Source organism: Pongo pygmaeus, chromosome 2, assembly GCF_028885625.2.
Source record: "Pongo pygmaeus isolate AG05252 chromosome 2, NHGRI_mPonPyg2-v2.0_pri, whole genome shotgun sequence".
Classification (NCBI taxonomy): domain Eukaryota; kingdom Metazoa; phylum Chordata; class Mammalia; order Primates; family Hominidae; genus Pongo; species Pongo pygmaeus.
Genome location: NC_085930.1, coordinates 95966782 through 95994277, shown reverse-complemented (window position 1 = coordinate 95994277; position 27496 = coordinate 95966782). Strand labels below are relative to the sequence as shown.

The 27496-nt window shown below is 41.9% G+C and overlaps 1 protein-coding gene, 1 non-coding gene and 2 pseudogenes across 2 annotated transcripts in view; all 4 read right to left on the bottom strand.

The window, feature by feature from the left end:
• Positions 1 to 27496, bottom strand: part of DNAH12 (dynein axonemal heavy chain 12) — a 269687-nt gene that overhangs the window by 230758 nt on the left and 11433 nt on the right. Inside the window, exons 3-6 of the mRNA XM_063661044.1 lie at positions 26997 to 27247; positions 25501 to 25703; positions 5113 to 5194; positions 4889 to 4915 (exon numbers count right to left, since the gene is read on the bottom strand). Of these exons, the coding sequence (XP_063517114.1) occupies positions 4889 to 4915; positions 5113 to 5194; positions 25501 to 25670 (279 nt within the window). The 5' untranslated portion in view covers positions 25671 to 25703; positions 26997 to 27247. The remainder of the gene's footprint in view (positions 1 to 4888; positions 4916 to 5112; positions 5195 to 25500; positions 25704 to 26996; positions 27248 to 27496) is intronic.
• On the bottom strand, positions 800 to 1847 carry LOC129032468 (RING-box protein 2-like; annotated as a pseudogene).
• On the bottom strand, positions 13057 to 15893 carry LOC129034153 (small ribosomal subunit protein eS8-like; annotated as a pseudogene).
• On the bottom strand, positions 19053 to 19159 carry LOC129034339 (U6 spliceosomal RNA). The gene has a single exon (XR_008501842.1). It is a non-coding gene; the product is annotated as a U6 spliceosomal RNA (small nuclear RNA).

The following is a 27496-nucleotide window of genomic DNA, read 5'->3' as shown; positions in this document are numbered from 1 at the left end:
TAAGCATGAGTAACCGGATAGATGGTGATAACAACTAGAATAGAAAATGTGCAAGAGGAGTCTTAAGGAGGAAGCTTGTGGTCTCATTTTTTTGACACGTTGAATCTGAGGTATTTGTGCAAAAAAGTCTCTGGGAGTCATCAATATATGAAAGGTAGTTGAAATCAGAAAAGGAGAGAATCATCCACGGAGATTCAAGGAAAGAGAAGAGTGGCTACAGCCAGTCAAGAAAGAGGAACCCGTGGAGATGATAGATAAATAATAGAGAACCAGATGAATAAATATAAAGGAATGTTAGAAAGGAAATAAATAGTCAGTGGTGTCAAAAGTCAGCTGAAATTGTCACTGTTTTTTATTTCAGCCATTCTAATAGGTATGTAGTGAAAACTAATCAAGGTTTTAATTTGTATTACCATAACGGCTAATGATGTTGAACATCTTTCGCGTGCTTATTTGCCATCCATATATCCTCTATGGTAAAATGTCTGTTCATATCTTTCTTTTTTGGGAGGCGGGGTTTAAACTGCACTTTATTTGTTACCATAACATTCTTTTTTAACTGATCAACCGTAAGCATGCAAAAAGTTCTCCTTTGAATGAAACTGCTTCCACAGCCTGTTGTATAGAAATGGGTAAATTATAAAGGTGATTAAATTTGGAGTTCTCTCCTTTTTTATAGCACTTCTAAGCTATGTGTGCGACACATACCACAGAGGTAGAAAGGATCATCTTTAATAAATTGTCTTCTTAATTGCAGAGAATTTCTGAAAATAAAACTGACAAAATGCTAAACCAAGCCTTTGATGTGTCCCAAAGGAACACAGATCCATCGACTCCTATTTGAAGAATTAATCCCCTGGAGTGTTCTAGCCTTTGAAGGGCACTTGATAACAAGATCCACCAAGGCTCTGAACAACTGCACTAAGAAGCCTTCTAACCGCTCTCATTTGCCGATTCTTTGGGCCACCCAGTCCTGCTGGCAGAGAGGGCAGCGATCGTTCTGTTTCACCCACAGGGACATGCAGCAGTTGCGGAAGGAATGATTACATTCTCCCATGACCACAACACAGTCCTCTTGTTTGTTCTCAGCTTGACATCTGAGACAGGCACCCATCACCTGGAGTCTGCAGATGGCGCACGTATCGCACTCCACGTCCTAGCTCCACATGGCCACCACGTTCCACTTCTTGAGCTAGAACATCTTGTCGCCTCCCGACTTGGAGCCCGCGCTCCTGGAGTGAGAGGTCAGGGCGTAGGGTTCCTCGCCGTCTTCCACGTCGGCCATGGTAGCGCCGCGGAGCTGATGGCCGACGTTGGGTTGGGGAAAGCTGGAGGCTATGGAGGCTCTGTGGGGCCGCCCGACAGGCTACAGCGTTACCTTATCTTTCTTTTACCCATTTTCTTTTCCTTTCTTTTTGGAGACGGAGTTTCACTCTTGTCGTCCAGACTGGAGTGCAAGTGGGGCAATCTCGGCTCACTGCAACCTCTGCCTCCAGAGTTCAAGCGATCTCCTGCCTCAGCCCCCCTAGTAGCTGGGACTGCAGGTGTGTGCCACCACACTCAGCTAATTTTGTACTTTTAGTAGCGATGGTGTTTCACCATGTTGGCCGGGCTAGTCTCGAACCGCCCGCCTCAGCCTCCCAAAGTGCTTGGATTACAGGCGTGAGCCACTGCGCCTGACCGTTTTTACCCATTTTCTTTTCCTTTTTATTTTTATTGTTTTATTTTATTTACTTTTTTTTTTTTTTTTTTTTTTTTGAGACGGAGTCTTGCTCTGTCGCCCAGGCTGGAGTGCAGTGGCGCGATCTCGGCTCACTGCAAGCTCCGCCTCCCGGGTTCACGCCATTCTCCTGCCTCAGCCTCCCGAGTACAGGCGCCCACCTGGGACTACAGGCGCCCACCACCATGCCCAGCTAATTTTTTGTATTTTAGTAGAGACGGGGTTTCACCGTGTTAGCCAGGATGGTCTCGATCTCCTGACCTCATGATCCGCCCGCCTCGGCTTCCCAAAGTGCTGGGATTACAGGCGTGAACCACAGCGCCCGGCCCGTTTTTACCCATTTTCTAATCAGATTTTTTGCTTTCATAACTGTTGAGTTTAAACAGTTATTTATATATTCTAGATACAAGTGCTTTGTTGGATAGCCAATTTGTGAATATTTTCTCCCAGTGTGTAGCTTGTTTTTTCATCCTCTTAACAGGGTCTTTCACTGAGCAATAGCTTTTCATTTTGATGAAGTCTAATTTACTGAGTTTTTAAAAATTTTCTGCGGGAGGCTGAGGCAGGAGAATTGCTTGATCTGGGGAGGCGGAGGTTGCAGTGAGCCGAGAGCGCCATTGCACTCCAGCCTGGGCGACAAGGTGAGACTCCGTCTCAGAAAAAAAAAAAAAAAAAAAAAAAAAAAAAAAAAAAAAATTCTAGATTGTGCTTTCAAGGACATACCTAAGAACTCCTTGCCTAGGCTAGATTTTTCTAAAAGTTTTATAGTTGATGTTTCTCCTATGCCTGTTTCTAAATTTTTTTATAGTTTTATGTTTTACATTTACACCTATGATCAATTTTTAGTTAATTTTTGTACAAGGTGGGAGGTTTAGGCTGAGGTTTTTTTATTTTATGGATATCCAGTTGTTTTCCCCCATTCGTTGAAAAGACTATTCTTCCTCCACTGAATGATTTTCGCAACTTAGTCAAAAATCAGGGGGATGGTGGCATGCTCTTGTAGTTCCAGCTACTCAGGAAGCTGAGGCAGGAGGATCACTTGAGCCCAGGAGCTCAAGACCAGCCTGGGCAGCAGAGACCCCTGTCTCTAAAAAAAAAAGAAAAAAGAAAAAATCAGCTGGCTATACTTGTGTGAGTCTATTTCTGGGTCATCCATTCTGTTCCACTGATCAAAGTTTTTTTAAAAAGACAGGTAGAGGCCGGGCGCAGTGGCTCCACCTGTAATCCCAGCACTTTGGGAGGCCAAGGTGGGTGGATCACCTGAGGTCAGGAGTTCAAGACCAGCCTGGCCAACATGGTGAAACCCTGTCTCTACTAAAAATACAAAAATTAGTTCGGGGTGGTGGCAGGCGCCTGTAATCTTAGCTACTCAGGAGGCTGAGGCAGGAGAATCGCTTGAACCCGGGAGACAGAGGTAGCAGTGAGCCAAGATCACACCACTGCATTCCAGCCTAGCTGACAGAGGGAGACTCTGTCTCAAAAAAAAGACAGGTGGAGGTCCAAGAGAGAGAAGTATAGAAAAAATATCTTTTGGCCAGGCGAGATGCCTCACGCCTGTAATCCCATCACTTTGGGAGGCTGAGATGGGTTTATTACCTGAGGTCAGGAGCTCGAGGCCAGCCTGGCCAACATGGTGAAACCCCATCTCTACTAAAAATACAAAATTTAGGCGGGCGTGGTGGCACATGTCTGTAATCCCAGCTACTCAGGAGGCTGAGGCAGGAGAATCACTGGAACTTGGGAGATGGAGGTTGCAGTGAGCCGGGATCACGCCACTGCACTCCAGCCTAGGCAACAGAGTGAGACTCCATTTCAAAAAATAAATAAATAAATAAAAGAAAAAATATCCTTTGAATTTGACAGTTAGTAGTTACTGGTGACATTCATGATGAAATGATGGAATTCCTAGAAGCCATATTGCCAAGAGCAGTGGGCTCAGGAGTGAATGACTGTATGCCTGGCTAGGAACAATGAGGATACTAAACACATACACACAAATATTAAATACATTTGGCAATTTGTACATTAAATATTTATTAATGTTTTGGGATTGTTGTGTATCAGTAATTATATCAGTAAAAAGAAAGATCCACGTCCAAATTCTCCAGAAACGTTGGGTGGCCAGGTAAGGAGGAAGAAGAGCATTTTAAAAACCAAAACCAAAACAAGGAAAAGCTAAAAAGAGTTTCTTCCAAATATCCTGAATTCATAGAGGCTGAATTCACATCTTCAGCCTCTATCCCCCAAAGTGAATTTTAAGGGACTTGAGAAGCTTATACCCCATCTGAAAACATGCTGCATGATTTCCTCTTTCATGTCTCCAGCTCCGTATGTTTCTGTTATCCTTTGCTAGTAAAGAAATTTTAGATGTTTTTGTCTTTCCACCAATCATAAGTCCCCTGTTGTCACTCATGCAGTGTCTTTTTTTTTTTTTTTTTAATCTCTAGCACCTAGCATGTGGCTAGCACATAACAGATTCTCAATACATATTTGCTGAGTGGCTACTATATCATTATATCAATATTAGAATACTCAATTATTACCCTAATGAAAAAAAGAGATGGATTTCCTTTATAACTGCCACTTTGAGTTTTTTTCAGTTGTTTGGAATAAGAATGAAAATATTTACGTAATTAATCTGCAAATAGTGAATGCCAACAAAAATGTAATTCTTAAAACCCATATTGGCCGGGCACAGTCGCTCAAACCTGTATTTCTAGCAATTTGAGAGGCCAAGGTGGGAGGATCACTTGAGTCCAGGAGTTCAAGACCAGCCTGGGAAATACAGTGAGATCTCATTTCTACAAATAATTTTAAAAATTATCCAAGCATGGTGGCATGTGACTGCAGTCCCAGCTACTCAGGAGGCTGAGGTGGGAGGACTGCTTGAGCCCGAGTGGTGGGGCTGCAGTGACCCAAGATCGCACCACTGCCCTCCAGCCTTGGTGACAGAGCAAGACCCTGTCTAAAACAAAAAAACAAAAAAATCTATATTGCCATATTGTTGTTCATGACATGTTTGCTCCCTTGGGAAGAGAAAATAAAAACCTCAGTTTCTAAATTTATTTATTTTCTAGAATGGGACTTAGCAGGTGGTCTTAGAAGAAACTACTTTGCAATAATTTATTTGAACATTTTCAAACAAGAAATATAAAAACTTGAACTCACCCCTTTTTTTTTCATTTCACTGGTCATCTGTCAAAAACAAACCAACAGGATATAACTAAATCAAGGAGAACATTTTAAAATTAATTTAAATTGCTTAAAAATTAAATATATAGTTTAAATATATCTATTATTTCTTTTAAAAACATCAGTTATATTGAGATTGTCTTAACTACAAATTAAAATGATATAAGGATAAACTTTTTAATGAGAAAACATAAACTTACAGTTTGAGGATAATCAGGTGGTGGTAATAGAGGTGTTCTTTTATCCAGTGTTCTGTCTAAATTTCTTTTGGCTCCATCAATTCTGAAATTTATAGTTAGAAATATGACTCTCTTGATAGCATTAGCATAAGTTACTAAAACATTACAATTTAAGCATTTTTCCAACTACACTAAGAGATATTCAAGAGTTATCTTACTGAATTTTTTACGAGAAACAAATCCCAATAGACATTATCAATGAGACCTTAATTTTTAAATAATGCATATATATGTAACAGGGTGAAACTAAAAATCAGAATCAAATTTTTTCAAGTATAACTTACTGACCATTTAAAAATTAATCCCAATGAATAGTGGGCACTTATATGTATTATTTCTGTTCAAATGCCTGCCAGTCTGTCAGAAAAGCCTCCCCGTACCCCCATATTAAGTAGCACCTCCTTCACTATCCATCCTTTTTATCCTCACTTATCTTGCTTCAAAGCACTTACCATCGTTTGATATAGAATATTTTGTAAACTGTTTTATTCACTGTGGTTATCCTCAGTGCCTAGAACAGTACCTGGCACATAGTAGCTGCTCAAGAAACAGTTTACCTTCAAAACTGTTTATAGATTTTTTTGCATCCATAAGATATAATTTTCTCTTTAAGTTGTATAATCCTATTGTATAATCCCTTAATCCGTCAATAAATATTTATTGAATGCCTATATTACGTAAATCACCAATACTAGATCCTATTAAAATATACCAACAAATATCAAGGAATGATGAACTGATTAAGTGAGAAGAAAAAAACAGACTGCCACATAGGTACCCTGTGGTTCAGAGAGGGGACAAGTTCACTTTCATCTGTGAAGGCCACATACACGTTACCATTAGCAATGAGCTTTAAATGAAAGAGAGGATTTCAGGTGGAGACATAGTTTTCCTGGAATCTAAAAAAACAAAGACCCCAAGAAACAGGAAGGCAAGGAAAGGATCAAAGGGTGAAAAAGGAAGCAGGGGTCGTTCAATCCACCCAAAGGTGACAGTGTCAAGTGGAGATAAGTCTGGAGAAGTGGATTGAAATATCCAGCTAAAGGCCTCAAAAACAAGCTTTTTAATCCAATAGACAATGGGGAGTAATCGAGAGGTTTTGAGCATGGAAACATATTTAGGAAGACAAATCTAATAGTCTATAAGGCTAGATATACTAGAAGAGATGGCCAAAGAAAAAAGCATACAAGGGAAATTAAAAGGGAATTCAGAAAAGATTGGAGGGTGTCAAGTATGACGGGAATGAGGAAAAACAACAATTGAATGAGCAAAGGAGATACCATCAGGTAGGTAAGAGGAGAACCAAAAGAAAAAAAAAAAAGAAAAAAGAATCTGAAGGAAAGGGTGTCCACTGGAGCCATAAAACCATAGACTGGTAAGTAGCATAAAGACAAGGACCATGTCTATTTTGCTCACTGCTCTCCCCACACCACTTAAATAGTATCCATCAAGATGTAGGAGCTCAATAAGCATCTGTTGAATGAATGATCAGAATAGCATATTTGGAAATGATCCTGCATATCTAGTTTGGTACCTTACCTAATAGATGAATCCTCTCAGCAATATCAAGCTGTACCCATGGTACTCCAGGGGCACAGCTTGAGAGAACCATGAGAGTACTGTGAGATGGGTGGGGATGTTGGAAGAGAGGTGGCAGTCATCACTTTATTTTTTAAATTTTTGTGGGTACATAGTAGGTGTATGTATTTATGGATTACATGAGATATTTTGATACAGGCATGCTATGCATAATAATCATATCAAGGTAAATAGGGTATCCATCACCTCAAGCATTTATCCTTTGTGTTTCAAACAATTCAATTATGCTCTTTTAGTTATTTTAAAATGTACAATTAAATTATTTTTATTATAGTTACCCTGTCATGCTAGCAAATACTATGTCTTACTCTTTTTTTTTTTTTTTTTTGAGACAGAGTCTCGCTGTGTCCCCCAGGCTGGAGTGCAGTGGCATGATCTCGACTCACCGAAACCTCTGCCACTCAGTTCAAGCGATTCTCCTGCCTCAGCCTCCCAAGTAGCAGGGATTACAGGCTCAGGCTACCAGGCCCGGCTAATTTTTTGTATTTTTAGTAGAGATGGGGTTTCACCATTTTGGCCAGGCTGGTCTCAAACTCCTGACCTCAAGTGATCCACCTGCCTCGGCCTCCCAAAATGCTGGGATTACAGGTGTGAGCCACCATGCCCGACCCTTTTTCTTTTTTTGTACCCATTAACCATCCCGAATTCCCTCCTCTCATCTCCCCTACTACCCTTCACAGCCTCTGGTAACCATCCTTCTACAATCTATTTCCATGAATTCAAAGAGTTTAATTTTTAGCACCCACAGATAAGTGAATGACTTTAATTTTTAGTGCCCACAGATTAGTGAAAACATGTTTGTCTTTCTGTGCCTGCCTTATTTCACTTAACATAATGACCATCCATGTTGTTGCAAATGATAGGTTCTCATTCTTTTTTTATGGCTGAATGGTACTCCATTATGATATGTACCACATTTTCTTTATCCATTCATCTGGGTTTTTGGTTTTTGTTTTGTTTTCTTTTTTTTAAGTGAGTTTATTAGAGAAGTAAAGAAACAAAAGAATGGCTACTCCATAGACAGAGCGGCCCGTTCATCTGTTTATGGACACTGAGGTTACTTCCAAATCTTTTTTTTTTTTTTTTTTTTTTTGAGATGGAGTCTGGCTGTGTCGCCAGGCTGGAGTGTGGTGGCGTGATCTCAGCTCACTGCAACCTCCGACTCCCTGGTTCAAGCTATTCTGCCTCAGCCTCCTAAGTAGCTGGGACTACAGGTGCACGCCACCACGCCCAGCTAATTTTTGTATTTTTAGTAGAGATGGGGTTTCACCATGTTGGCCAGGATGGTCTCGATTTCCTGACCTCGTGATCTGCCTGCCTCGACCTCCCAAAGTGCTGGGATTACAGGCATGAGCACCGCGCCCGGCCTCTTTTTTGTTTGTTTTTTTGTTTTGAGACAGAGTCTCGCTCTGTCACCCAGGCTGGGGTGCGGGTGGTGCGATCTCAACTCACTGCAACCTCTGCCTCCTAGGTTCAAGCGATTCTCCTGCCTCAGCCTCCCGAGTAGCTGGGATTACAGGCAGCCACCACCATGCCCAGCTAATTTTTGTATTTTTAGTAGAGACACGGTTTCACCATGTTGGCCAGGCTGGTCTCGAACTCTTGACCTCAGGTGATCTGCCCGTTTGCTATTTTCATGTCTTCTAAGAAATGTCTATTTAGATCTTTTGCCTATTTTTAAATCAGATTATTAGGTTTTTTTTTCTATAGAGTTTGTATTAGGCCATTCCTGTATTGCTATAAATAACTAAGACAGGTGTGGTGACTCATGCCTGTAATTCCAGTCCTTTGGGAGGCCATGGCAGGAGGATTGCTTGAGCCCAGGAGTTTGAAACTAGACTAGGTAACACAGTGAGACTTTGTTTCCAAAAAGCAAAAACAAAGGAAATTTTTTAAAAAGAGAGAAATATCTGAGACTGGGTAATTTATAAAGAAAAGAGGTTTAATTGGCTCCTGGTTCTGCAGGCTACACAGGAAGCATAGCAGCATCTGCTGTTGGGGAGGCCTCAGGAAGCTTATAATCATGGTGGAAGGTGACGGAAGAGCAGGCATGTCACATGGTGAAAGCAGGAGCAAGAGCAGGGGTGGGAGGCACACTTTGAAGCAACCAGATCTCACGAGAACTCACTATCATGAGGACAGCATCAAGGGGATGGTGCTTAACCATTTATGAGAAATCTACCCACATGATCCAGTCACCTCCCACCAGGCCCCACCTCCAATACAGAGGAATACAATTCAACATGAGATTTCAGTGGGGTCACAAATCCAAACTATATTAGAGTTGTTAGAGCTCTTTATATATTATGGCTATTAATCCCTTGTCAGATGGGTAGTTTGCAAATATTTTTTCCCATTCTATGGGTTGTCTCATCATGTTGTTATTTCCTTTACTGTGAGGAAGCTTTTTAACTTGATATGATCCCATTTGTCTATTTTTGCTTTGGCTGCCTGTACTCGTGGGGTATTACTCAAGAAATCTTTGCCCACTCCAATATTCTGGAGAGTTTCACCCAGTGTTTTCTTGTAGTAGTTTCATAGTGTGAGATTTAAGTCTTTTTTTAATCTATTTATTTTTTTGAGACAGAGTTTCGCACTTGTTGCCCAGGCTGGAGGGCAATGGCGCAATCTCGGCTCACCGCAACCTCTGCCTCCCAGGTTCAAGCAATTCTCCTGCCTCAGCCTCTTGAGCAGCTGGGATTACAGGCATGCACCACCATGCCTGGTTAATTTTGTATTTTTAGTAGAGACAGGGTTTCTCCATGTTGGTCAGGCTGGTCTCGACCTCCCGACCTCAGGTGATCCACCCGCCTTGGCCTCCCAAAGTGCTGGGATTACAGGCGTGAGCCACTGCACCCAGCCTAGGATTGTTTTTTCTATATCTGTGAAGAATGTCATTGTTATTTTGATAGAGATTGCATTGAATCTGTAGATATTTGGGGGTAGTATAGACACTTTAACAATATTAATTCTGCTGGGCTGGGTGCGGTGGCTTACGCCTATAATCCCAGCACTTTGGGAGGCTGAGGTGGGCAGATTACCTGAGGTCAGGAGTTTGAGACCAGCCTGACCAACATGGAGAAACCTCGTCTCTACAGAATTAGCTGGGCGTGGTGCCACATGCCTGTAATCCCAGTTACTTGGGGGACTGAGGCAGGAGAATCGCTTGAACTTGGGAGGCAGAGGTTGCGGTGAGCCAAGATCATGCCATTGCACTCCAGCCTGGGCAATAAGAGCTAAACTCTGTCTCAAACAAACAAACAAACAAAAAAACAACAAAAAAAAAGAAATAATAATTCTGCCAATAAATGAACATGGAATATCTTTCCATTATTTTCTGGGCTTTTCCATTTCTCTCTCTTTTTTTTTTTTTTGAGACAGAGTTTTGCTCTTTGTTGCCCAGGCTGGAGTGCAGTGGCATGATCTTCGCTCACTGTAACCTCTGCCCTCTGGGTTCTAAACAATTCTCCTGTCTTAGCCTCCCGAGTAGCTGGGATTACAGGTGCCCGCCACCAGCTAATTTTTGTATTTTTAGTAGAGATGAGGTTTCACCATGTTGGCCAGGCTGGTCTCAAACTCCTGACCACAGGTGATCCACCTGCCTCAGCCTCCCACAGTGCTGGGATTACAGGCGTGAGCCATCGCGCCTAGCTGATGAATGACCTTTTTAATGTGTTGTTGAATTTGTTTTGCTAGTATTTTGTTGAGGATTTTTGTATCAATATTCATCTGTGATATTGGCCTGCAGTTTCCCTTTTTTGATGTATCTTTGTCTGGCTTTGGTATCAGGGTAATACTGTCCTCAAAAAATGAGATTGGAAGTATTCCCTCCTCCTCTATTTTTCAGACTAGTTTAAGTAGCATTGGTATTAGTTCCTCTTTAAACGTTTAATAGAATTCAGCAGTGAAGCCATCAGGGCCTGGGCTTTTTTTGCTGGAAGACGTTTTATTATGGCTTCAATCTCATTACTTGTTATTGGTCTGTTCAGGTTTTGGATTTCTTCATGGTTCAATCTTTGTAGGTTGTATGTGTCTACAAATTTATCCATTTCTTCTAGATATTCCAATTTATTGGCATACAGTTGCTCATCATAGCCACTAATGATCCTTTGAATTTCTGCAGTATCAATTGTAATGTCTTCTTTTTCATCTCTGATTTTATTTATTTGGATCCTCTCTCTTTTTTTCTTAGTCTGGTTAAAGGTTTGTCTATTTTGTTTAACTTTTCAAAAAGTCAACTTTCTGTTTCATTCATCTTTTGTATTGTTTTCTTCATTCCAATGTCATTTATTTCTCCTCTGATCTTTATTATTTCTTTTCTTCAGCTAATTTTGGTTTGGTTTGCTCTTGTTTTTGTCGTTTGTTAAGATGCATCACTAGGTTATTTATTTGAAGTTTTTCTTCTTTGTTGATGTAGGCACTTATAGCTATAAATTTCTCTTTTAGTACTGCTTTCACTGTATCCCACAGGTTTTCGTATGTTGCATTTCCATTATCATTTGTTTCAAGAAAATTTTCAATTTCCTTCTTAATTTCTTCATTGACTCACTGGTCACTCGAGCATATTTTTAAATTTCCATCTGTTTGTATAGTTTCCAAAATTCCTCTTGTTATTGATTTCTAGTTTTATTCCATTGTGGCCAGAGAAGGTGCTTGATATTATTTCAAATGTTTTGAATGTTTTAAGACTGGTTTTGTGACCTAACATATGGTCTATCCTTGATGATGATTGATGTGCTCAGGAGAAAAATGTGTATTCTGCAGCTGTTGGAGGAAATGTTCTGAAAATATCTACTAGGTCCATTTGGTCTATTGTGCAAATTAAGTCTGATGTTTGTTGATTTTCTGTCTGGAATATCTGTCCAATGCTGAAAATGGGTTGTTGAAGTCTCCAGCCATTATTGTATTGAGGTCTATCTCTCTCTTTAGCTTGAATAATATTTGCTTTATACATCTGGGTGCTCCAGTGTTGAGTGCATATATATTTATAATTGTCATATCCTCTTGCTGAATTGACCACTTTATCATTATATAATTACCTTCTTTGTCTCTTCTTAAAGTTTTGTCTTGAAATATATTTTGTCTGATATAAGTATAGCTACTTCCACTCTTTTTTGGTTTCCACTAGCCTGGAATATCTTTTTCTGTTCCTTTATTTTCAGTCTATGCTTGTCTTTATAGGTGAAGTGTGTTTGGGTCTTGTTTTGTTGTTGTTGTTGTTGTTTGTTTGTTTTTGAGATGGAGTTTTGCTATTTCTGCGCAGGCTGGAGTGCAATGGCGCGATCTCGGCTCTCTGCAACCCCTGCCTCCCGGGTTCAAGCAATTCTCCTGCCTCAGCCTCCCAAGTAGCTGGGATTACAGGCACATACCACTACACCCAGCTAATTTTGTATTTTTAGTAGAGATGGGGTTTCACCATGTTGGCCAGGCTGGTCTTGAACTCCTGACCTCCAGTAATCCACCTGCCTCGGCCTCCCAAAGTGCTGGGATTATAGGAGTGAGCCACCGTGCCTGGCCTGGGTCTTGTTTTTTTATCCATTTAGCCACTCTGTCTTTTAATTGGAAAGTTTAGTCCATTTACATTCAATGTAATGGCAGGACTTACTCCTGCCATTTTGTTATTTGTTTTCTGGTTTTGTGATCTTCTGTTCCTTCTTTCCTTCCTTCCTGTCTTACTTTATTGAAGGTGATTTTCTCTGGTGTTATGATCTAATTTCTTGCTTTTTATTTTTTGTGTATCCATTGTGAGGCTACCATGAGGTTTGCAAATACTATCTTATAACCCATTATTTTATGCTGATAACAATTTACTATTGCTTGGATAACAAACAAATAAGCAAAAAGAAGAAAAGTAATAAAAACTTCTTTTTTTCTAGACAGGATCTCATTCTGTCACCCAAGCTGGAGTACAGTGGTATGATCTTGGCTCACTGTAACCTCTGCCTCCTGGGCTCAAGCAATCCTCCTGCCTCAGCCTCCTGAGTAGCTGGAACTACAAGCATGCACCACCATGCCCAGCTAACTTTTTTTGTAGAGATGGAGTTTCTCTATGTTGCCCAGGCTGGTCTCCAACTCCTGGACTCAAGTGATCCACCTGTCTCAGCATCCGAAAGTGCTGGGATTACAGGCATGAGTCACCGTGCCCAGCCAATAATAAAACTCTACACATCTTGATTTCATCCCCCTGCTTTTTAACTTTTTGTTGTTTCTATTTATATCTTATTACACTTTCTATGTCTTTTTTTTTTCTTGTTACAGAACAATAAACACCTTTATTACATAAGCAAATACAGAAAGGATGAGGATTTATTTGCCCTTCTGGGCCTTGATTTTCCAAAGATAAAGCTCCAACTCCCAGGCCTCTAGCACATAGCCATCTGCTGGGCCACACTGTTCTGGCCTTGATGTGATACACGCCAGATGCTTGCCCTGCTGGAACTGCTCCTCCAGAAGACTGCTGATTTTGGCATTCTTTTTCATCATATTTCTTCTAAATTTTTTTAGATTGTTTTTGTTTAAAATCTCTTCCTCCTCAGGAGTCAGCTTGGCCCCCTTCTTGCAGCCCAGGGACAATGCATAGTGGGACTTGCACCACTGTCAGTAGAGTGTGCTGTCACTGAGCACGATGCAGTTCTTCAATAGCATCTTGGTACGGACCAGTTTGTTATTGGACATATTGTAGACAACATTGATGATCCTTGTTTTGCACCTACATCACTCTGAGCCCCAGGAGAAATTCCCCACGTCCAGCCTCAAGGTACAGTATTTCTTGTTATGTCCCTGCACACGGACTGTGTGGACGCAGTGGGGGCCAATCTTGGTGTTGGCAGCAGGGCACTCCAGCTCATACTTCCACTTATTGTGGGAGGGCTTACTCTTGCCCCTGTCTTGCAGCACTTGTGCCAGTTGTCACGAAGAGAAGCCCATTGCTCGGCACCTGTACTATGTCTTGAAAAATTTTATAGTTATTGTTTTGATTGGTTCATCTTTTAGTCTTTCTACTTAAGAGTAGTTTACACGCCACAGTTACAGTGTTATAATACTCTGTTTTTTCTCTGTACTTAATATTACCAGTGAGTTTTGTACTTTCAGATGATTTCTTACTGCTCATTAACATCCTTTTCTTTCTTATTGAAGCACTTTCTTTAGCATTTCTTGTAGGACAGGTCTGATGTTGATGAAATCCTTTAGCTTTTGTTTGTCTAGGAAAGTCTTTATTTCTCTTTCATGTTTAAAGCATATGTTTTCCAGATGCAGTAGTCTAAGGTTCCTTCAGCACTTTAAATATCTCATTCCACTTTCTCTTGGCTTGTAAGGTTTCCACTGAAGTCTGCTGCCAGACATACTGGAGTTCCATTGTATGTTATTTGTTTCTTCTGTTGCTTTTAGGATCCTTTCTTTATCTTTGGGCTTTGGGAGTTTGATTATTAAATGCCTTGAGGAGCCAGGCATGGTGGCTCACGTCTGTAATCCCAGCACTTTAGGAGGCTAAGGGAGGCGGATAACTTGAGGTTAGGAGTTCGAGACCAACCTGGCCAACATGGCAAAACCCCATCTCTACTAAAAATACAAAAAAATTAGCTGGGTGTGGTGGCATGTGCCTGTAATCCCAGCTACTCAGGAGGCGGGGGCAGAAGAATCACTTGAACCCAGGAGGCTGAGGTTGCTGTGAGCTGAGATCACACCACTATACTCTAGCCTGGGTGACAGAGCAAGACTCCACTCCAACTCAAAAAAAAAAAAAAGCCTTGAGGTCATCTTCTTTGGGTTAAATGTTAAATCTGCTTGGTGTTCTATAACCTTCTTGTACTTGAATGTCAATTATCTTTTTCTAAGTTTGGGAAGTTCTCTGATATTATCTCTTTGAATAAACCTTCTATCCTGTCTCTTTCTCTACCTCCTCTTTAAGGCCAATTACTCTTAGATTTGCCCTTTGGAAGCTATTTTCTAGATCTTGTAGGCATGTTTCATTCTTTTTTATTCTATGTATTTTCTATGTATTCTATGTATTTCTATGTATTCTATGTATTCATTCTTTTTTATTCTATGTATTTTCTGTGTATTATTCTATGTATTCTATGTATTTTCAAATAGCCTGTCTTCAGGTTCACTAATTCTTTCTGCTTGATCAATTCTGTCATTAAAACTGCTATTAAAAGAACACTGATCCATTCTTCAGTATTTCAATTGCATTTTTCAACTCCAGAATTTCTGCTTGATTTTTAATTATTTCAATCTCCTTGTTAAGTTTATCTGATATAGTTCGAAATTCTTTCTCTGTGTTATCTCAAATTTCTTTGAGTCTCCACAAAACTGCTATTTTGAATTCTCTGTCTGAAAGGTCACATATCTTTGTTTCTCCAGGATTAGTTCCTGGTGCCTTATTTAGTTTGGTGAGGTCATGTTTTTCTGGATGGTGTTGATGCTTGTAGAAGTTCTTCAGTGTCTGGACACTGAAGAGTTGGGTACTTATTGCAGTCTTCGCAGTCTGGGCTTGTTTGTATCTGTCCTTCTTGGGAAGGATTTCCAGGTATTTGAAGGAACTTGGGTGTTGTGATCTAAGCCATATCTGCATTAGGGGGCATCCCAAGTCCAGTAACATCATGGTTCTTGCAGACTCATAGAAGTATCACCTTGTGGTCATGGATAAGATTCAGAAGTATTCTCTGGATTACCAGGCAGAAACTCTTGGTTTTTTTTCCCCTTACTCTCTCCCAAACATTCAGAGCCTCTCTCTGTGTGCTGAGCTGCCTGGAGCTGGAGGTGGGATGACACAAGCACTGCTACAGCCACCACCACTCAACTGTGCTAGGTCAGATCTGAAGCCAGCATAGCACTGGGTCTTGCCCAAGACCCACTGTATCCACTACCTGGCTACCACCTATGTTCACTCAAAGCCATAGGTCTCTACAATCAGCAGGTGGTGAAGCAAGACAGGTTTCTGTCCCTCCCTTTCAGGTGGTGAGTTCCCCAAGCCCCAGGTGGGTCCAGAGATACCAACTGGGAGCTAGGGACTGGAGTCAAAAACCTTAGAAATCTACCTGGTGTCTTATTATACTGCTGCTGGGCTAGCACTCGAACCATGAGACTCAGTCCTTCCTACTTTTCCCTCCCCTTTCACAGGCAGAGGAGCCTCACCCCATGGCCACCAACGCCACAGGCCCATATGGATCACTGCCAGGCTACTCCCAATGTTCACTTAAGGCCCAAGGGCTCTTCAGTCAGTTTGTGGTGAATGCTGCCTGGCCTGGGACTCACCCTTCAGGGCAGTGGGCTCCCCTCTGGCCCAGGGCAGGTCCAGAAATGCCATCCAATAGCCAAGGCCTAGAATCAGGGACCCCAAGAGCCCACTTGGTACTCTACCCCACTGTGCCCTACCTGGGCAAGTGGTAAAATTTGACACAAGACAAATTTCCCTTTACTTTTTCCTCTGCTTTTTTCAAGCAGATGGCATCTCTCACCATAGCCAACAGGGCTGTGAATGTGCTTGGCCTAACCTGGATAATTTCAGACAAGCCAGCATGTCTCAGAGTCTCACTCAAGGCCCACAGTGTACTACCTGAGTATTGCTGATGGTTATTCAAGGCCCAAGGGCTCTTTAGTCAGTAAGTGATGGGTCCTGCCATGACTGTGTCCTTCCCTTCAAGGCAGCAGGTTCCCTTCTGGCCAATGATGTGTCAATAAATGTAATCCAGAAGCTAGGGCCCAGAATGGGGGCCTCATGACTCTGCCTGGTGCCCTATCCTACTGTGACTGAGCTGGTATCCCAGATGCAAGACAAAATTCTCTTAGCTCTTCCCTCTCTTCTCTTCACGCGGAAGGAAGGGTCTCTTTTGGAGCTGCAAACTGTGCAGCCTGGGGTTAGGGGTTAGGAAAGGAGTGGCACAAGTACTCCCTTAACAGCACCTGCTGGTGTCTCAGTAGGTCATGTGCCCCTGCAGTCCACTGGATCTGAGCTCAGCTCAGCACTAGGACTCACCTAGGAGTTGCAGTCCTTGTGGCCTAGACTGCCTTTCAAGTTTATTTAGGGCCCCAGGGTACTTTAGCACCCCATGATAAGGCTTGCCAGAACTCAAGTTCTGACCACTGGGAAGTGCGATTCCCCCCTGGCTGGGGCTGGCCTATATGCTTCCTCTGTGGGCAGGCATCACCTGAGTTCAGCTCAGTTTTGCTTTCCACTGTGACAAGGCAGCACTGAGTTCAATGCAAAGTCTCACAATCACTGCACTCTCCATCCCCAAGTGCACAGATTCTCTCTCCGTGCCATGCAGCAACTGCTGGGACTGGGGGTGACTGGTGTCAGCAATTCAAGACTCTTTCCTGCCCTCTTCAGTGCCTTTCAGTAATATGAAGTTAAAGCAAGGTATTGTGAGTTCTCATCTGATTTTTTGGTTCTTATGAAGGTATTTTTGTGTGTGTAGACAATTGTTAAATTTTGTGTTCCTGCTGAGGGGTATGTTCAGTGGAGCCTTCTATTACACCATCTTGCTCTGTTTCCCCACCCCACCACCATGATCACTTTCTGAGGCAGCCCAATTTATTGTTAGCTAGCTCTTTTTTTTTTTTTTTTTCAGACAGAGTCTGGCCCAGTTGCCCAACTGAAGTGCAGTGGTGTGATCTCTAATCACTGCAGCCTCCGCCTCCCAGGTTCCAGTGATTCTCCTGCCTCAGCATCCCAAGTAGCTGAGATTACAGGCATATGCCACCATGCCCGGCTAATTTTTGTATTTTTAGTAGAGACAGGGTTTCATCATATTGCATAGTCTGGTCTCAAACTCCTGACCTCTGGTGATCCATCCACCTTGGCCTCCCAAAGTGCTGGGATTACAGGCGTGAGTCACTATGCCTTGCCAGCTAGCTCATATTCTTAGAAACAAATTTCTTACATTGAGCTGTATGTTTGTAACTGCTAGTCTCTGAAGCTATACAGAAAAAAGTCACATTCTTTGTCCATGTTTACTTATCTGGTTCCTTTAATTATTCCTGTCAATGAATTACTGTTTATTATGAGTTTATTATGTTTTAGGCATAGGCTTAAGATGTTTATATGCATTTAATTCTCACAACATTCCTAAAACATACACACTATTTCTATCTCCATATTACAGATAGGAACATGAAGATAAATTACATAACTTGCCAAATTCACATGGTTAATAAGCTACAGAGATGGTATATGAACTCAGGCCTGATTGATGGCAGAGCCTATACTCTAATTAAGTGAATCAGCTTCCTTCAAATTTCTTCACTCTCTTCTTGCTATGGTTTAAATGTGTCCCCCAAAAGGTCACGTGTTGGAAACTTAATGCCTCTGTCCTCATGAATGAATTAATGGGTTAATGAGGGCTGTGCCCTCATGATTGGATCAATGTCACCATCAAAGAAGTGGGCTCATTATCATTGGAATGGCTTTGTTATAAAAGCAAGCTCTCTCTGACTGTCTTGCCCTCTCACCATGTGATGCTTTCCAGCATGTTATCACTCAGCAAGAAGGCCCTTACAAGATGTCAGCACTATGCTCTTGAACTTCCCAGTCTCTAGAATTGTGAGCTAAATAAACCTCTATTCTTTTTTTTATATATTTTATTTTATTTTTATTTTTTATTTTTGAGACAGAGTTTTGCTCTTGTTGCCCAGGCTGGAGTGCAATGGCATGATCTCAGCTCACCGCAACCTCCACCTCCCAGGTTCAAGTGATTCTCCTGCCTCAGCCTCCCGAGTAGCTGGGATTACAGGCATGCGCCACCACACCTGGCTAATTTTGTATTTTTAGTAGAGATGGGGTTTCTCCATGTTGGTCAGGCTGGTCTCGAACTCCTAACCTCAGGTGATCCTCCTACCTTGGCCTCCCAAAGTGCTGGGATTACAGGTGTGAGCCACCACACCCAATTTTTTTTTTTTTTTTTGAGACAGAGTCTAGCTCTATCGCCCAGCTGGAGTGCAGTGGCTCGATCTCGGCTCACTGTAACCTCTGCCTCCCGGGTTCAAGTGATTCTTCTGTCTCAGCCACCTGAGTCGCTGGGATTACAGGCACCCGCCAGCATGCTTGGCTAATTTTTGTATTTTTAGTAGAGATGGGGTTTCACTGTGTTGGCCAGGCTGGTCTCGAACTCCTGACCTCATGATCCACCTGCCTTGGCCTCCCGAAGTGCTGGGATTACAAGCATGAGCCACCACACCTGGCCTAAACCTCTGTTCTTTATAAATTATCCAGTCTGTAGTATTCAGTTATAGCAATAAAAAATAGACTAGGATACCTCTGTAGCTATTCTAGTTTATCAATGTCCCTCTTTTTATTTTTATTTTATATGGAACACCTCACAAATTTGTATGTCATCTTTGCGCAGACAGCTTACTAATCTTCTCTGTATTGTTCCAATTTTTGTGCATGTGCTGCCAAAGTGAGCACTCAAAGTCCCTCTTAAGGTGTGACCCCAGAATTCCATATGTTTGACCAGTGCAGAGTGAAAATTTTCTCTCCCATTTCCTAGACATGCTACATTTATTAAAGTATCCTAAAACTGAATTAGCCTTTTTGAGCAGCCTCATTTCCCTGTTCAATCTTACTAAGCCTGTATGAAACTAAAACTCCTAAGGCTTTCTCACATGAAGTAGAAAATGTGCCTGGATATCCTCCTCCTTTCTTTGTTAATCTTCAAGACCTTGGCCAGGCTTCCCTTCATCCGTCATTTCTCCCTAAAGAGTCTAGCTCTCAGTGATTGCTACTTCCAAGGAATTTACCTTATACTTTGGTATGCTAGTTGGCACTAGTCATAGTTAGCCTTGCACTGTAATTATCCCAACATAAATATGCCTGACTTCCTGTTCTTTATATATAAATGCCACCCTTTAACATAGCAACAATTTCTGGAGCATGTTTTCTCCTACTGCCTACAAATAAAAAGAGCTGGGAAGAACATACAAGTGAGCCTTTTCACTCCCTGACTGTTTTTGATTTGTATATTAGCAATTATAAACAGGTTGGACACAGTGGCTCCCAGCACTTTGGGAGGCCAAGGCAGGTAGATCGCTTGAGTTCAAGACCAGCCTGGGCAACATGGTGAGACCTCGTCTCTACAAAAAATACAAAAATTAGCCGGGTGTGGTGGCATACACCTGTAGTCCCAACTACTCAGGAGGCTGAGGTGGGAGGACTGCTTGAGCCAGGAAGGCAGAGGTTGCAGTGAACAGAGATTGCACCACTGCCCTCCAGCCTGGGCAAAAGAGTGAGACCTTGTCTCAGAAAAAAAAGGCAGGGGGCGGCAAAAACATGAATAATCATAGCTAAACTAAAAAATTTTGTAATAAAATCAAATAAATAAATAAAAACTTGATAATTTCAAATGACTGGGTGAGAAACCATATGCAGTGAAGGACAGAAACTGGCTTGAATCAAGAGGTGAGGTAGTAGCTAAGGAAGAAGGCAGGCTTATTCTTGAGACTCTGGAAAGCTACAAAATGTTACTGGCTCAGCCAAGCGTTCCCAGGAACTGGTCCTAGTAGGGGGTCCACTTCTGCCCATGACTCTTTACATCCTACCTCACCCCAGGAACTCCCTCTGTCCGCACACTTCACTCCACCTTTGAAAAAGGGAAGTCTGCGCTCCTATCATCTAACAGGTGCAGATAGCAAGGGGATGGAGAATCCCAAAGTCCATGGCCATCCAGAAAGGTATGTTTCGAGTTTTTTTAAAAACCTTTAATTTTATCAGGTATTTTTCAAAAAATGGTTTCTGAAAGTTTTTTTTTTTTTTTTTTTTTTTTTTTTTTTGGAGACAGAGTCTTGCTCTGTTGCCAGGCTGGAGTGCAGTGGCACGATCTTGGCTCACTGCAACCTCCGCCTCCAGGGTTCAAGTGATTCTCCTGCCTCAGCCTCCCAAGTAGCTAGGACTACAGGCATGCGCTACCACGCCCAGCTAATTTTTGTATTTTTAGTACAGACGGTGTTTCACCATGTTGGCCAGGATGTTCTCAATCTCCTGACCTCGTGATCCACTCGCCTCAGCCTCCCAAAGTGCTGGGATTGCAGGCGCGAGCCACCACGCCCAGCTGAAAGTTTTTGCATTAGACCTTTGGACATCTAAAAATGAGTTTGAAATCCCAGGAGAATAAACCAAATATACTTAAAGTTTTTGAAAGCAGCGAAAAGAAACACACACAAGATAAAGTTAGTTTTCAAAGAATGAGCTTATTAATAAGGAGAGGGAAAAAAATGAAGTAGAATTCAGTAAGAGGTAAAGTTTAGCAAAGTGAGTGCTGACTGAAGTAACATTTTTTTTCTTTTAAATGAACCTAACGTTGTGAACATATCCAAGAAAAATAAAACGAAACCAATAATTCAAAATGCATTTTTCCCAAAGAAATGCATAGCAATTCTAATCTCAGTATTAATACAACACTATGCTTCAGGTAATTTTGAGGCAGTATTTTTAAATTAAGCACCAAAGTTGTACTACTTACAGATCTGTATAAAGCACAATAAGGCAAGGTTCTTCCTTAAAAATTCATTCATCCCTTCATTCATTCATCAACAATAACATGCCAAACCCTGTGATTTGTGTTGAGATCCCTCTCCTTAAGCATGTCAAAGTGGAGAAGAAAGACAACAAAGAAAATAAAAGTACACTGTGTTATAACATACTCTGTGCTTATGACATCCTGCTCTTCTGCTTTTCCTCTTGCCTTACCAGTCATACTTACACTACCTGCTGGTTGACTTTTCTCCACACATCTAACCTTTTGCCCTAGGCCTTTGCCTTTCTCAGTTCACTTGCTCGCTTGTGCTCTCTCCTGTGTTCTCTCTTGCCTAACTCTCGCTCTCGCTCTCTGTGTGATTCCAACAATTCCCTATAGCTTTAAAAATCATCTACATGCTGGTGACTCCCAAATTTTTACATCTCCAGTCTAGACTTCTTCTCTGATATATCCAACTGCTATTAATATATTTCCCTTTAAATGTTACACAGGCACTTAAGCTCCAAAAGAGAATTATTGCTTTTTACCCCCCACCTCCTGGACTTCCTCAATTCTCTATAAATGGTACTACTATCCACCTAGCTACCAAAGCTAACCCAACAGCCAATCCTACTGATTCTGCCTCTGGCACACATCTCTTGTAAACCTATTTTCCTCCTCCACTGTCTCCAGCCTTATCCTAACCAAAATAAGTTCTCATCTATGCTACTGTAGTGGCATCCTCCCTTGTCTCTTTGTGTCCCCCTATTCCTGCCCTCTTCCTTTCCACCTCAGTCTATCCTTAATAGACAGAGTGATATCTTTTCAATGTAAATCAGGTTTCATGTCACTTCCTTGTTTGAAACATTTCAGTAGCTTCCACTGGACTTAAAAATAAAATCTGAATTCTTTGTCATGGCCGACAAGGCCCTACACTATCTGCTCCCACCTCCCTCTCCATCTTCACCTGATACTACCCTTCCCCAGGTTCATGATACTCTAGAGATGTTGGTCTTTGTCAGTTCCTAGAATGTACTGAAAGCATTCATATTTCAGGGATTTCATGCTTGCTATCCCCTTTGCTAGAGAGCTTTTCTCATGTTTACTTAGATGACAGTCTTATTCTCATTCTCTAGATCTCTACTTACATATCACCTCCACAGGCCTTTCCTGTGGTGCTCCTGGGAATATCTTCTCTCTATCCCACTGTCTTATTTCTTTTCCTCTTTTTTTTTTTTTTTTTTTTTGAGATGTAGTCTTGCTTTGTCACACAGGCTGGAGTGCAGTGGCACGATCTTGGCTCACTGCAACCTCCACCTCCCAGGTTCAAGTCGTTCTCCTGCCTCAGCCTCCCGAGTAGCTGGGACTACAGGTGCCCGCCACCATGCCCGGCTAATTTTTTGTATTTTTTTTAGTAGAGACGGGGTTTCACTGCTTTAGCCAGGATGGTCTTGATCTCCTAACCTTGTGATCTGCCTGCCTCAGCCTCCCAAAGTGCTGGGATTACAGGAGTGAGCCACCATGCCCAGCCCCACTGTCTTATTTCTTCGTAGTATCTATCATCATCTAAAAGGTTAACATGCCTTTTTCGTTTTTTACATGTTTACTACCTGTTTCCTCTCACTAGCATACAAACAACTTAAAGACACAATGCTTTCTGTTGTGTTTTCTTTTTTCTTTTTTTTTGAGATGGAGTCTCGCTCTGTTGCCAGGCTGGAGTGCAATGGCTCGATCTCAGTTCACTGCAACCTCCACCTCCCTGGTTCAAGCTATTCTCATGTCTCAGCCTCCCGAGTAGCTGGGATTACAGATGCCCGCCAACATGCCTGGCTAATTTTTGTATTTTTAGTAGAGAAAGGGTTTCGCCATGTTGGTCAGGTTGGCCTCGTACTCCTGACCTCAGGTGATTCACCTGCCTCGGCCTCCCAGAGTGCTGGGATGTAAGCCACGATCTGTTGTGTTTTCTATGGTCTCCTCAGTAACAAGTATCTGTGTAACAGCAGATACTTACTATCTGCTAAATAAACTGTTGTGAGAGAAATGCGTACATGAAAGGGATTAGGAGAAGGCTTTCTAGAGGAGGTGATCCATAAACTAAACCTGGAAGAACTAGGATAAGTATTCCGGCAGACAGTGCAGTGAGGGAAATTGCAGAGCACATCTCTAAACTGTGAAAAATACAGTATATTTGTGAAACTGCAAGTAGTTCAACATGATAATGCAAGATAATGAAAAGTTACAGAGTAAAAACAATCTAGGCCTGACGCAGTGGCTCATGCCTGTAATTCCAGCACTTTGGGAGGCCAAGGCAGATGGATCACTTAAGCCCAGGAATTTGAGACCAGACTGGGCAACATGGCGAAACCGTGTCTCTTCAAAAATACAAAAAATTAGCCAGGTGTGGTGGTGTATGCCTGTAGTCCTAGCCACTTGAGAGGCTAAGATGGGAGGATCATGAGAGTCCAGGAGGTCCAGGCTCCAGTGAGCTGAGATCGTGCCACTATACTCCAGCCTGGGTGACAGAGCAAGACCCTGTCTCGAAAAGAAAAAAAAAAAAAAGGAACAATGTATAATTCCTAGAGAACTCCCTTCTCTACTCTAAATCTACTGAAACACTGAATAGAATCTTAGGAATGATTCTATTGAGATGGAGTCTCATTCTGTCACCCAGGCTGGAGTGCAGTGGTGCGATCTCAGCTCACTGCAACCTCCCCATCCCAGGTTCAAGAGATTCTCCTGCCTCCACCTCCTCAGTAGCTGGGATTACAGGCACCTGCCACCACGCCCAGCTAATTTTTTGTATTTTTAGTAGAGATGGGTTTCACCATGTTGGCCAGGCTGGTCTCGAACTCCTGACCTCAGGTAACCCATCCACCTCAGCCTCCCAAAGTGGTAGGATTACAGGTGTGAGCCACTGCACCCGGCCTCTCTTTTTCTTTTAAGACTATTTTTGTTTGCTTGTTTGAGATAGGGTCTCATTCCATTGCTCATTGCTGGGAGTGCAATGATGCCATCACATCTCACTCACTACAGCTTTGACCTCCTGGGCTCAACCAATACTCCTGCCTCTGCCTCCCAAGTAGTTAGGACCACAGGCATGCCCCACCACACCTGGCTAATTTTTTTTTTTTTTTTTTTTTTATTGTAGCGATGAGGGTCTCACTATCTTGCTCAGACTCATCTCAAATTCCTGGGCTCAAGCAATCCTCCCACTGTGGCCTCCCAAAATGCTGAGATTACAGGCATGTAATCTTTTTTTTTTTTTTCTAAGTCTTGAATACTTAAGCATCTCTAATAGTACATGTACTGATATTAGTTTATATACCCTATAAATGTATATTTAAATATGAGTAAATTATTGCTGGACTAATACAATGTAAATCTAAAGAAGTTATATGATTAATAGACCTGTTTAACTGTAAGGAAAGTAAAATTAGCAAAATTAGCAAAAATTAAAATTATTACATTGGCAATGATACTTAGCTGCAAAAAAATGTTTTTAAATAAGGCCGACCAAGAAAGGAAACAGAATGTAGAAAGGGAAACAGAAATCCACCAGAGAGAAAATCCTCATTTAATAGTTTAAGTGTTGGCTTGGAATTTTGTAAATGAAATCCATGTATTTTTCTTTTTATTTATCCCTAGAAACCAGCAGAATCGGGTGTCTAGGAAATTCTCAGTAACTGTCTAATTGAACTGAACCAACCTCATCACAGCCTTTGGCAGCAGGTACCCAAATTAGTTTTAATTTCCACTAAATTGGGGGCGGTGAGTAGGATGTTGAATTCTGTTTCCTTTTGTAGCAAAAAAATTTCAAATATAAGTAGTTTCAAGATATTTTATTAAGTATTTGTTCAAATTGTGGAGGTTTAGTTATTTGATTTTACTTTCAGAGACCAGTATGGTTATAACATATTGAGAAGAGGAATAGTGTGGTGCTTAAAGAATGTGAACTTTAGAACCAGAGCACCCAGGTCCAAATCCCAGTTGTGCAACCTTAGGCAAGTTACTTAACTTCTCTATACCTCAGTTTACTTACCTAAAAAATGGAGCTAACAATAGTACCTACCTTACAAGATTGTTGTAAGAAGTATAGGCAATAAGAACAATGTCTGTCAGTGTACAGTGTATAATATTTGCTACCATTACAATTACTTTTCAACTGTTTTTCTAATTAACTTGAAAATAGTATTTTACCCATGAACAACCTCCACAGTTAAAACTTTTTATGAGAATATGAACACTAATCATTTTACTTGAATTCCAAGCAAGAATTATCTACTAATATGCTACTTACACTAACTGATTAATTTTCTGCTGCTGCTCCTTGGATCTTCTGTATTTTAGCAGCTTACTTTGTGTTGGTGTATCAACGCCTATGTTTTCTGGGAGATGGACAATGGGGGGTAACTTCAAGTTCAGAGCTTCCTTTTCTGCTGCAATGGCAGCTTTGTTTGCATCTGACATCTTGATCCCCTAAAGATTAAAATACCCTGTACTCTGAGGAGAAAAAGTCCATAAAGCCATTATTATGTCAGCAAGCCTTGATATATTCATAACATATCTAACATATCAATACCAAAAATAAAATTCTAGACACTTTTAGATCTTCCTCCCAAGTATGGTATTAGTCTAAAGAACGACAGTTGAGGTAAGTTGGCAGGGATTCCTGTTAGAACTCTAAAACCCACTTATGCAGCAATGAGCCAGTCAGTTCCCCTTCAGGGCTTGTTTCCTAATGGATGAAACTAAGGAATTGAAGTAGATCCTCTGTAAATATACCTACAGCTGTTGCATTCTGGGTTCAAAATTTTCCCGAGATGCAAACCACCACCACCACCACAACAGCAAATCCAGTTGTTGAGGGATGATCCCCTTCCCAGTAAAAGCTGATATTTAACATCATTAATGCTTTTTTTTTTTTTTTTTTTTTTGAGACAGAGTCTTGCTCTGTCGCCCAGGCTGGAGTGCAATGGCACGATCTTGGCTCACTGCAACCTCTGCCTCCCAGGTTCAAGTGGTTCTCCTGCTTCAGCCTCCCGAGTAGCTACGACTACAGGCATGCAACCATGCCCAGCTACTTTTTTGCATTTTTAGTAGAGACAGGGTTTCACCATGTTGGCCAGGCTGGTCTCGAACTCCTGACCTCAGATGATTTCCCGCCTCGGCCCCCCAAAGTCCTGGGATTACAGGCCTGAGCCACTGCCCCCAGCCAATCATTAATATTTTTAAACATCAATATGATATCTTAGTCTTGCTGCCTTCCAAGAAAGTGATGCTATGATCAAGCAAAAAATAGGCATACTTGATGCATGGCAAATCTAAAATGTCATGTAAATGCTCAAAAATTTTACGGTGGGCCAGGCGCGGTGGCTCACGCCTGTAATCCCAGCACTTTGGGAGGCCGAGGCGGGCGGATCACCTGAGGTCGGGAGTTCGAGCCCAGCCTGGCCAACATGGTGAAACCCCATCTCTACTAAAAATACAAAAATTAGCCAGGCATGGTGGCAGGCGCCTGTAATCCCAGCTACTCAGGAGGCTGAGGCACAAGAATCGCTTGAACCTGGGAGGCAGAGGTTGCAGTGAGCTGAGATCCCGCTACCGCACTCCAGCCTGGGCGATAAAGCGAGACTCCGTCTCAAAAAAAAAAAATTGTACCGTGATAACAACTATATTTGCCATGAATGCCTACAGGATTTGGAGATTCCTGCCTTGAAAGAATATTTAAGTTGGAACCCAAATCGCGATACCTGCCCTGGGAGGGAAAGGAAAAGAAAAGCAGAGAACAAGTACCTGATTGTTTCTCACTACTTCTCCGCTGCGCAGACGCCAGAGACAGAGAGCGAGAGAGAGTCAGAGCCTCTCCTCAGGTGAAAGGAAGGGGGATAACGAGGGAGAAACCTCCGGAACGCCACCGGCTCTCAAACGAGTAGCTGGAGAAGGGCGGTCGCTGACCGGTTGGAAACAAAGTCGTCGCCATGGAAACTGTGGCGGCCCCAGCCGGAGGGGCTGGGTGAAGGTTGCCTGGAGAGGCAGTTGCCAAGCTGCAAGGGATTAGGATTACCTGTCACAACAATAAGTCGTTACTCAAGTAAATGGGGTGCGAGGTTTTTTTTGTTTTGTTTTGTTTTTTAACCTAACTGCCTTTCCTTGGAAGGGGACCAGGAAATCAGAATCTTCAAATTGTGGAAAACTGCAAGACTGGAAATTTAGATCTGTTGGAAAATAGATTTACGGAAACACTCTCAGCAAGAGAATCAAGTCTTCAAGTGTCCCCTAGTGACATCCTGTAA